The sequence below is a fragment of the Plecotus auritus genome (genome assembly GCF_963455305.1).
Source record: "Plecotus auritus genome assembly, chromosome: 9".
NCBI lineage: Eukaryota > Metazoa > Chordata > Mammalia > Chiroptera > Vespertilionidae > Plecotus > Plecotus auritus.
The window spans coordinates 86865604-86878000 of NC_137783.1; the positions used below are offsets into that span (position 1 = coordinate 86865604).

The 12397-nt window shown below is 42.7% G+C and overlaps 1 protein-coding gene across 1 annotated transcript in view; it reads right to left on the reverse strand.

The window, feature by feature from the left end:
• Positions 1-12069, reverse strand: part of ARHGAP42 (Rho GTPase activating protein 42) — a 264851-nt gene extending 252782 nt beyond the window's left edge. The window contains exon 1 of the mRNA XM_080642332.1: positions 11482-12069. Within this exon, the coding sequence (XP_080498458.1) occupies positions 11482-11635 (154 nt within the window). The 5' untranslated portion in view covers positions 11636-12069. The remainder of the gene's footprint in view (positions 1-11481) is intronic.
• Positions 12070-12397: the final 328 nt, after the last annotated feature.

Below are 12397 nucleotides of genomic sequence, written 5' to 3' on the forward strand. Positions count from 1 at the left end.
AGAGGAAGGGAGAGGGAGAGAGAGATGGAAACATCAATGATGAGAAAAATCATTGATTGGCCCAAAACCTGGGCATGTGCCTGACTGGGAATCAAACTGTGACTTCTTGGTTCAGAGGTTGATACTCAACCGCTAAACCACACTGGCTGGGCAGGAGGAAGTAAAATTAAAGAGCAAACTTATAGTCCCCACTCCCTGGCTTATTCACTCCAGAGATATTTAAAACCCTCCTCCATATCATGCTCCTCTTAGTAAAAATGCAAACTGATTCATGTTTAGCAATTACTGAGCATCCACAATGTGGTCAGAGCTGATTGGAATCCAGATATCCTTGGCATCTAGAAGCTTATATCCAAAGACTAAGTAAAATCAAATCAACTGAGACACACTAAGAGAATGCCATGTGACTACAGGGGCATAGATTGGAGTGATACATGCGAAGGAACATCTTCGGTTATCAGCAACAGCAGAAGCTAGAGGAGGCAGGGAGAGACCCTGCCCAGGCACCTTCAGAGGGAGCATGGCCCTGCCCACACCTTGATTTTTTACTTCTGGCCTCCAAAACTGTGAGAGAATACGAGGACATTTCTGTTGTTCTAAGCTAGGAAAAAAATTTCTCTCTCCCTCTCTCCCCCTCTCTCTCTCTCTCTCTCTAAGCTAGGGAAAAAAAAATTTATTTCTCTCTCTCATTTACACACACACACACACACACACACACACACACTCACACTCACTCACACACACAGAAGGAGTATTACGCAGGCAGAGAAAATCAAATGTAAGATACTGTGGGCCCAGAATTGTAATACTAACAAAACATTAGGATCTGGGTGGAGTGAAAAAACTCCAATTTAAAACTGGAGTAGACAGCCCTGGCTAGGGAACTCAGTTGGTTAGAGCATCATCCCGATACGCCAAGGCTGTGGTTCAATGCCCCATCAGGGTACATACAAGAATCAACCAATGAGTGCATAAATAAGTGGAACAACAAATAGACCTCTCTCTCTCCCTCCCCTCTCCCCCTCTCTCTCTGTCTCTAAAAACAAAGAAACAAACAAAACCTGGAGAGATGGGAAGAGTTAGAAAGACTCAGAAGTTTCTCTGAGATGACCAGGTGGGTGAGGATATGACTGAACAAATGAGAACACGAAGAGAACAAGCTGGAGGAGAGGAAGCACTTCGTTTTGACACACAGAGTCTGACACACGGTGCCTGAGCCTGTCAGGGGTGACAGGCAGTAGTCAGGTGAAAATCAGACTCAGAGCTCAGCAGAATGAGGTCGGGGCTGGAAGCTGGGAGCAGATGTTATCACACAAGGAAAGCAAACAATAAAAGGGCTAGGAAGGAATCCTTGCACACCACCACCATTTCAGAGGGCAGAGGAAACAACTGAAAATGGAAGGGGAATTCAAGAGCATCACATACTGAGAAAAAGGGACAATGATGGAGCTGGGATCCAAAGGAAGTAACAATAGTGTTAGAAACGGTTACTTAAGGAAAACCAGGATTGACAAGCAGTCAGTATAAGCCTTTAACGTCCCTGACTATTGCCTCCTATGTTGACATCATTTTTTCTTGAATACAGAGCTTTCCCAAGTCTTCTCCAAATAGTGTGCCCTTTAAAAAGTCACCCCTATTGTCTCTTATGTTGACAATTTTTCACTGTCCCTCACATTTTCCACCAACTTTTAAAACAGTTGGCAGTCTAATCTTTTATTCCTTTGATTCTCCAGTGTCACGTAATAACTTTATCACAGAAGGCACACAAAGTCTAGTAGAAGTTCCAAAACGTTAATACTTAAATTGTCTTCTCAAGTAATTTTAATTTGCTTCTGCTTCTTAATCTCCCCCACCAGCACCAACACTCCTTTTACTTGAGGTGCAGGGTGTGTGTGGGGGGTGGAGGTGGGGTGGTGGGCAAATCTTTCATTCAGACATTTTAAGGAATAAGAAAATTACATAAATGAAAAAAAGGAAATTCTCACCATGGCAAAGTAAAATCAATTTACATAGCTTCCATTTGCGAAATGATAACACCCTATACAGGGCATTCATTTCTATTAGCCACTTATCACTCCCCTCCACACAGGAACACATACCAGTGCTCTAAATTAAATGATCACTTTTCCGGTGAAGTAGAGAGAAATGGAGCTGGGTCTTTCATTTGGATAAGCTCCAATATATGTTTACACACAAGGGAATACTATTTGGTTTGTCTTTCATAAGCTCTCAAGCAGTATTGCTTTTTTAGAATTGTGGGAGGAAATATCATAGAAATTCCACTACTGAGAAATGAGTCTGACTTCCAAATGAAAAGAGTCATTTTGTGTCTACCCACTTTTTTCCCAGAGTAAAACCAAGGTTTAGGAGAGTGCTATTAATGTGGCAAAGTCATGTACATGGTACATTTTTCCCAGTTGTTTTTTTTTTTTTTTTTTTTTTTATTCTACCTGACAACTAGGCCAGGATGGTCTCTGTCCCTCGCAAAATACTTCTCCATTACACCAATCATCATCCTAATCAGATAAACCAACAACATAAAAAAAGTCATGGTTTGGCACTTTTAAAATACCATCAGGAATGGAGACTTTTATCAGAGAATCTAAAAATGTTAAAATCTGTTAGTGGGAATGCAGATTGTGCAGCCACTATGGAAAATAGTATGGAATTTACTAAAAAAAATTAAACGGAACTGTCACTTGACCCAGCAATACCACTTCTAGGAATATATCCTAAGAAGCCCAAAACACCAATCAGAAAGAATATATACAACCCTCTGTTTATAGCAGCACAATTTACAATAGTTAAGATCTGGAAATAGCCCAAGTGCCCATCAGTAGACATGTAGATAAAAAGCTGTAGTACATTTTACACAATGGAATATTATACAGCTGTAAAAAAGGATATCTTACCCTTTGCAACAGCATGGAGGGATCTGGAGGGTATTATGCTGAGTGAAATGAGCCAGCCAGAGAAAGAGAAATTTCACATGATCTCACCTGTAAGTGAAATCTAATGAACATAATAAACTGACAATCAATATAGGTCCAGAGACATGGAGGCATGAAGTAGACTAATATATCTCAGAGGGGATGCGGGGAGAGACAGGAAGAGATTAACCAAAGAACTCACATACATATATGCAAACCAATGGACACAGACAATAGTGTGGTGAAGGCCTGGGGTGGGGCAGCAGCTAGGAGTGGGGGGAAGGGGGAGGAGATTGGGGGACATCTATATTACGGTCAACAATAAAATAAAAATTTTTTTAAAAAAGAGCAGGCATGGCCAAAAAAATAAAAAATCTATATTAATATAAAATAATCTACCAAGAGTTAATTATTAGTCTTATCATACCTTTTCCCACCATGTAAAAATTACAATTAGACAAATTATTCTCAAATGAAAGATTCAAACCCCTAGGAAAATTAGGGCTTATTTTTTCTTCTTTTATGCTTACACGCTTCTGCAACAAAGGAAAAAGGTTGGAAAATATGGAGATTATTAGCTCCTCAAAAGTATCTTACTATTCCACAACTCACTTTTTTCTAAAGCAAATCACATTCCTTACACAGACTGTTGTACATGTGTGTTTTGCCATAACACTTTCTTCAGCATTACAACTGCATTCTTGATAATAAAATCAGAATACTGTAGATATGACCAATGGTGTATTCCGAATAATCAAAGCATTCCAGTTAGAGGCAATCCCACAGAGAAGGAACCAAATTGCCAGAAATATCCAGGCTGACGTTGAAATTCACCTGGTCAAAGGCAAAGCTGTTAAAATAACTACATAGCCATTGACTTGTCCTGTTAGAATCCTGCTCCTTTTCCTTTGCTCTAAGGGCAGTTATATGGGAAGTTGCTACATTTATACAAAACCCAGCCATTAAACTCAGAATATGGCAGCTGCAAAGATGAAGCACAGATTCCATGCACCTAAGAGCCAGATGCTCAGCAACTGGTTTTAATTTTCAGGATGAAAGTCAGTGAGAAGCAGGTAGCAAGACCTTGGTTGATGAGGCCAGATCCACTGAGGATACACTATCAGGAAATTAGATGCTGGGCAGATGTTCGGCCGGTTGGAGGAAAATGGAAGGCGGGCAGAGCTGCAAGCTGAAACTGGTGGGTGGCAAGTGGAACTGGGGAGGCTGGCACCTGCCTAGAAGCTGAAATGAGCAGAAATTGCCCTCCAGAACGGCTGGGGCCAGAACAGGGGCCATCAACTCTGGCAAGAAACAATATTCATGAAAGAGATTCAAGACTAAATAACCCCCTTTCCTTCACCCCATCTCATCTGTCCACAGGAAACATGTGATTGTTGCATAGTATTTACTGAATGTGGCTTAATACTCTAAAAATTTAATCTAATCTCTCTCTTTATGAATCTCGAGAAGAGTTGCTCCTCTCTATGCACACCTTTCTTGAATAAAATTGCACTTGACATCAAAGCAACACTGAACATACTTTATTATCATTTTTCTTACATAATCATGAGTAATACTTATGCAACAACAGAGTTATTTCATTCTAAGAAATGTCAATAGTTGAAAGGATATTTGTTAAAGCAGCTTTTCACTGACTTAAAAGTTTAGCATTTACCTGAGTTTTTGCACTTTCAGAGTACCTGGATCTTAACTCATAGGAGGGGTGTAAAAGGTGATTCTTGGTGAGCCATTCTTCTCCACTAAAAGCGGAAAACATTTTCTGTTCTCCCAGCAACCCATTCCCCGGCCATCCAACAGGACAGCCCCTCAATGACTACCTTCTGAAAAAGGAAATCCAATGGAAGTAAAGATACAGACTGTTAAAGGGCACCTACTAAGCTCCTGGAGAGAATCAGAAGAGGGGGAGAGGGAAGTACTCAGCCAGCTCTATTTAACCCCACTTTGATGAGTGCCAAGGCTCCCATTTTAAAAGTTAGCACGAGTATGACTGCTTTAACTTGTCCACGTCTCTGAAGCAGAGCCCTTCAAGCACCACATTCCTTATCATTCCTTTAGCAGTTCCTAAAATTAACTGCAGTTCATTTGAAGAATACAGTAACTTCTGCTCACTTAACTCAAATTCTCATGACTGTAAGAACCAAATGCATGGATGCAGCAACTCCACATCCACACCTTTGAGTAGGTTGGCCACCTAAACAAGCGAAAGGGCCCTGGTGGAATAAGCTTACAGGGTAAACAAGAATCCACGAGTTCCACTTAAGCTAAAAAAAACTGAGGTGCAAATTTAAATACCAAAAACTAGCCTAAAACAATAGCAGTTCTCACTGAAAGTTGAAGGATGACCAAGTAAATAGCGCAATAACTATAGAAATTTTTTCATGTCCTCCCCAGTTTGGCACGGTGGATAGAGCGTCGGCCTGTGGACTGACGAGTCCCGAGTTCGATTCCGGTCAAGGACACATGCCCAGGTTGCAGGCTTAATCCCAGTAGGAGACGTGCAGGAGGCAGGCAATCAATGATTCTCTCTCATCACTGATGTTTCTATCTCTCCCTCCCTCTCACTTCCCCTCTGAAATCAATAAAAATATATTAAAAAAGAAAAGTCTTTCAAATGTCTTAAACTTGTCTTTTTTCTTACCTTTTATTTAACCCCTTCACTGTACCACCAAAAACTGGTAGCAAAGAGGGCCTCAAACATACACACAAAACAGAGACCGGCTTAGAGTGAAAATAACACGTGATACCTGGCTAAAGGTGAGTTTGTGAAACACAGCAAATGGAAGGCAGGGGAACCTACCTCACCCTTCCTAAGATATTTCAATGTAGCCTTTACATTTAGGGGCTTCTTTTACTATAAACAACTATTTAACCCCCAGATTACAAGAGCACATAACAGAGTACTTTAAACGGAGGTCTGTGGACACTAAGGGTAGACACCCTTAAGAAATTGTGTGCTTACCTCTTACTGGTGTATCAATTAACTGCATATTCTACATCAACTTATAAGCAACCAACTTCTACCACTCAAATCAGGTGATCTTGTTATTGTGTCATGGATCACTAGCGCCAGGAAGTAGGCTTTAAGAACAGAGGCAATATGACCAATAAATAAATAAAGTTTGTGGCAGAGAGAAGGCCATCATTATTAGGGCAAGAAGATTTTAAAGAACTACAGTTTCAATCAGTAAAAACAGTGAGAAAATGAATCATCGACACACAAGATATTACCAGCAGTATCTATATGACAAGAAATTTTGTTTCAGCAAAACGTCATCCATTAGATTAATTAAATGTAGTTGAAAAGGTTTTTATTGATTTCACAGTATCATTTACATTTAATTTGTGAAGTCATTTGCTTTGAATAAGATTGTATGAATATGCATAAGAATTATAGTTTCATATTGTATATATTTATTTATCATAATAAATAATGTAATCTATATTAGAATCCACTAACTTTTTTTTTTTCCTTTAAAAGAAGCACAGACATACAAGTTTGAAAAACAGTATCCTAAAGGCAGAGGAAAAGGCTGGCTGAGGCAATTAGACGAAGGAGACTGATAAGAAAGGAGAGATGGCCCAGATGCTGTAGGACAGGGTGGAGTAAAGAATGTTGATACATCCTCCCCACCCATGCAATTCAATTCCAAAGAGTAGAATTCTATTTCTGTCATTCTTTTTTCTCCCTATCTTCTTTTTTTTTTTGGGGGGGGGGGGGTGGAGGGGGAGAGGGATGAGGGAGAGTATCTGTCTATTTTTGCAAAAACAAAGCTCTACTTACGGTTCTTTGAATTCAAAAGTATAAAGAAAGAGAAAGTAAAGGGGGAAATATATGAGAAAGCCATTTTGAAATGTTTCTTTGAAACATGAAGGGAGAAAATTAATAAAGAAAACTAGCCTGTGATTTCACAACTCAAATTTTAAGACTAGCACCTGTTGCCAAGCTGGCATGACTCAGTAGTTGAGCACTGACCTATGAACCAGGCGGTCACAGTTTGATTCCCAGTCAGGGCACATGCCCAGGATGCAAGCTCAATCCCCACATGGGGCATGCAGGAGGCAGCCGATCAATGATTCTCTCTCATTACTGATGGGATGTTTCTATCTCTCTCTCCCTCTCCCTTCCTCTCTAAAATCAATAAAAATATATTTAAAAAAAAACTAGTACCTGTTAAAGAACAAAGTTTATGGAATAACATTTGAAGAAAAGGGTGGAGATTTTGAGCCATACAGCATGAACTAAAACCCAGTTCACCAGTATCAAATGTTCTCAAACATCACTCACCAAATGGTCATGTGACTTGTAATAAGATGAACAAATAATCTTAGCGGTAAGATTTTTATAGATGTTCCCTCATTTTACAGAAAAGGAGGACCCAGAGAAGGTAAGTTACTTACTAATTATCACACAGCATTTGACAGCACCAGAACTTAAACTCAGGTCTACGTCAATCCACTGAATAAACTGTCATCTATTTTCTCAAGAGCAGATGTGAATATGAAATGCAATAATTCTCTTTAAAAATATGTCAAGTATCTTAGGTATATTTGAAATTGAAATCATCTTCTAAGATCTTCATTTATAAGGATCCTTGCAAATACTCCACCAAAGATACCTTACATCATGAATCAGAGATCAAGGAGCATATATAACTCCTACTGGAGCAGTCATGCATGAATTAATCAAAAGTGCATGCCAACATTCTCACCAGAAAAGTTATTAACTAAGATGAAAATAATAGAAGATGCCTAGAAATGTATTGATTATACAGGAAAGTTATAGTAAGAAACCATTAATTGTTAATGAAAACAACAGCAAAGTGCTTTAAAAAACCTGAAAAGGATAATGGAAACACTACTGAATCAGTAGGCATAGAGAAGGAAAGGCTTGGTTTCAAGATAGAGAAGGTGAAGGCTTTCTGAGACAGAAAGGTAAAACAGTCAGAATGGGCAGGCTGCGGAGAAGGAGGGCTCCCTACTGAATCTAAGAACAGCACTAAGCAGGCTTCACTGTCCTAGCAAGTTCAGACAGCAAGCATTTAGCAGCTGCAGCCCAGCCTCAGAGCATCCTCCCCAAGGGACAGGTGGCTTGGTGGGGAAAAAAAAAAACCAAAAAAAAAAACAGTGCCATCATGTGACTTCAAGGGTTCCTCTGCTTCAAAGCTTTCCTATTTGGCAGCTGATGCTGGGAATTCTATTACCAAGGAATAAAATGTTTTCCTTCCATAACGGAGAAGTAATAATCAAACGTTAAATTGCAGCCATGCTTTGCTTAACGACAGAGAAATATTCTGAGAAATGCACCATTAGGAGATTTTTATTTCATTACTAGAGGCCCGATGCACGAAATTCGTACAGGAGTAGGCCTTCCTTACCCCGGCACCCAGGACCCAGGCTTCCCACCTGCAGGCACCCAGGACCCAGGCTTCCCTTGCAGCCCCGGCTTCATCCGGAAGGTCGTCCAGAAGGATGTCCGGAAGGACGTCTGGTCTAATTAGCATATTACGCTTTTATTATTATAGATTGTGCAACAATGTGTACTCACACAAACCTAGATGGTATAACCTACTACACACCTACGCTATATACTATAGCCAGTTGCTTCTAGGCTACAAACCTGTACAGCATGTTGCTGTATTAAGTGCCGTAGGCAATTTTAACACTATATTTGTTTATCTAAACATAGAAAAAGTACAGTAAAAATATGGTATAAAAGATAAAATATGGGTCCTGGCCAGTGTGGCTCAGTTGGTTGGAGCATTGTCCATGAACCAAAGGGTCATGGGTTTGATTCCTGGTCAGGGTACATACCCAGGTTTCAGGTTCGATCCTGAAAGTGCAGGAGGCAGCTAATTGATGTTTCTCTCTGGCACCAATATTTCTCTCTGGCATCAATGTTTCTCTCTCTCTCCCTTCCTCTCTCAAATCAATAAAAACATATCCTTGGGTGAGGATTTTAAAAAAAAATAAAATATGGTACATATGTATAGGGCACTTACCATGAATGGAGCTTGCAGGACTGAAAATCACTTTTGGTGGGTCAGTGAGTGGTAAGTGAATGTGAAGGCCGGGGACATTAATGTACACTACCACAGACTTTACAAACACTACTCTTACGCTACACTAAATTTATAAAGCAACATGAGATTAAATCAAGTACAAGAGACAATATGCATTCAAGAGACACGATAAACAGGAGATACATGAGGCTGCTGCTGGTGTTATATGGCATGCTATTTCACAGCAAACTTTCATTTAAGTAGAAAGAGTACAGTCTGAAATAGGACAAAAACTATTGTGCAGTAAATGCATAAACTAGTAATACAGTTATTTATTATCATGTACTATGTACTGTACATAATTATTTGTGCTATACTTTTATAGGACCAGCAGCGCAGTAGATTTGTTCACACCAGTATCCCCACAAACACTTAAGGAATGCGCCACACTACAACTTTACATCACTAACCATAGGAATTTTTCAGCTCCATTATAGTCTCTGGCCCCATCGCTGCTGACCAAAATGCTGTCATATAGCACATGACTGTATTGCACTATCACCACAAACCTACAAATCCTAGAAAGACAGCAGGTTGTATAGTTAAGTGCATAAAGCCAAAGTAACAAGGCAGGGTCTATACGTTCATGAAACTTGCACTCAAGATTTCTTCACTTAGGAAGGGAAGAACAGATCTGTAAGAACGGAAATCACCTCATTTCTGCAAGGCTAGATTCAAAAATCATAATAAAGCACACAATGTTACTAGTAAAATAACTAGTTATCACAATTATGTAAGTATTGTCAACTTTTGAAACACTAAACCTGATCTCCAGCAGTGAAGAGAAATGTCATTTGTGGACCATTTGGCACCTCCAGCAAGAGCTGGCCCAGCATTTAGCACTCTGAGGTGGGGAAACTTTTTGAAGAGGCATCAAGCTCTCTAAGAGGTAAGGAGGCTAGTCCCAAGAACTCAAGCAGGATTTGCAACCCAAAGGAAGGAGAGCTCGCATTTGTCTATACACAGGATGGGAAGATCGCAGATAAGTTATATTTTTCACAAATCAGTAAATACTGTTATCAGCAGTAGCCTCAACTTCAGAAATTGAATGAATGTGGGCATAAAACATATTTCTTTTACCCAGTTAAGTAACGTAAGCGGTAAGTAAATGTGCTAGCATTTGGGATGGTTAAAGTAAAAAAGGATTTGGAAGCACAGTGATTTCAATAAATTTTAAAAATATATTTTTATTGATTTCAGAGAGAGAGGGATAGGAACATCAATAATGAGAGTCATTGATCAGCTGCCTCCTGCATGCCCCCCACTGGGGATGGAGCCTGCAACCCCTGGCATGTGCCCTGACCTGGAATCAAACTGTGACCCTATGGTTCATAGGTCGATGCTCAACCACTGAGCCACCCTCGAACGGGCTAATTTCAATACATTTTGCTAAACTCCACCCTTGGGATTATTAACACATGCTTCACAATACAAATCAGATACTAATGTTGCCTTTTTCCAGCACACACATACCTCCACCATGTTGTTGCTGACCTTGTACTTGACATATACAATGATGCTTCCCCTACGTTTGTCCTAGGGATTACTTGATCACCCAAAGGCCTCCCCACTTTATGAAAACACTTCACCAGCCATCAGAGGCCAGAGATACCAGTACTTCTGTTCATTGGCTAAGGCCCTCAGGAGCTTCTATTAAGATGTAAATATGAGTTTCTTTTCCAAAGGTCCTAGTAATTAAAAGTGCAGATCCAGTTCCTGAGTGTGGGTTAGGAGGTGGCAGAAGCCCCTAAGGGCATGCTTTACTTCCCATAGATGATCAGAAGTTCTGACTGGCCTTTAGCCACTGCACTCACATCCTCAGTGACTCCACCAACACCAGATTTACAATGCAAACCCCACATTAAGCTGCTTGTAAAAACTTGTAATGAGATAAAATCCACTGGTCCATGCTGTCTTCCATCATCTCGCTTTTATAGGACTAGCAGCGCCGTAGGTTTGTTCACACCAGTATCACCACAAACTACAAATGCATATTTTTTTAAAAGCCAACTCAACGATTGTGCCCAGTGGAGAGCCACTGATATACATAGGAAATTAATCATATTCTTTGACTACCACTGAACAAATGAGCTCTGTTCAGCCTTAAGACAAACTCTTGAATCCTTCCTTAAGGATTATTGTTAAAGTGTTCAAATTAAAAAAAAAAAAAGGCCAACAGTCCCCAACATTTTTTCCAAGCACGTTTTACAAAAAGATGGCTTTTGTACAACTTCACTCAGGATACATTCCAGTGTCCAGGTGAGAACTGTCCCTTCTCTGTGGCGTGGAAGTCAAAACACCTACCAACAAACTTTGTCGGCCACCAGCAGGGGAGCTCTTCAGCTTTTGTCCCCAAACCCATTCAAACAAAAGAAGCTCCGTCTCCTCCTTCCCACTCCTCAGACCCGCACCCCGCGGGGTCAGCCCGGACCCCCTCGCCCTCTCCGCCCTCCGCCGCCAGCTCCACTTACTCCTCAGCGCCCCAATGAGCAGAGAGCCGTCCTTAATCAGCTCTTTGATGAACTTGTTGGTTCGCTCCAGCTCAATCTCGTGACACTGCAGGCGCTCCCTGAAATCCGGGCTGTCCAAGTAGGAATCGCTGAACTCCAGAGTCGGCAGCCCCATGGCACAGGCACTGCCCGCGGCCGCCGGGGACCCGTCCGGGCCGGCAGTCAGGGCGGGGGCAGTCGGGGACCGTAGCCGGCGCTGCGACGCGCGATCGCGGGGGACGCGCCGGGACGCGAGGGGACTGCGCAGAGGAAGCGGGCCCCGCGCGCCCCGCCGTCGGCGCCGGGCTCCCGTGGCGCGCGGACGCGGGGGGACTCAGTCCGCCCTGGGGGCGAGGCGGGCGCAGGCGCCGGGGGTGGGCCGAGGCGCGGGTCCGCTCAGGGTGTCGCCCTCGCGGCGCATGGTCGCTGCAGCACCGAGGCGGGAGGCTCCGGGCCGCGGCGGGAGCAGGAAAGTTCCCTCCGGCCCGCAGACACTTCCGGCAGCTCCGCTCTCCGCTCTCCGGATTGTCGTGTGTGCTGTGAGCCGGGAGCGCCGCCGCCACTCGGGCCGGGCCGGGCAAACCCTCCCCCTCCGCGGACGCAGGCTCAGAGCGCTCGCGAATGGGACCCGGGCTCCGGGACCCTCCTCCGGCTTCCGCGCTCCCACCCCGCTACCCCGCCCCTTTTCCCATTCACCCCCCCGCCCGCACTTCGCTCCCAGGCTCCGCGCTGCTGCGGCCGAAGCGCCCCAGCCTGTGCCCTGGGCGGTAACCCTATCCCCTGCTGGGCTCCTGGCTCCTTGTAGTCTCTGTGGTGACACTTCGGGGTCCTCCACTCCACAGAAGGGTCTCAAACGCCCAGCGTAGCTCTTCTACCCCTCGTCCTCCCCACCCACTCC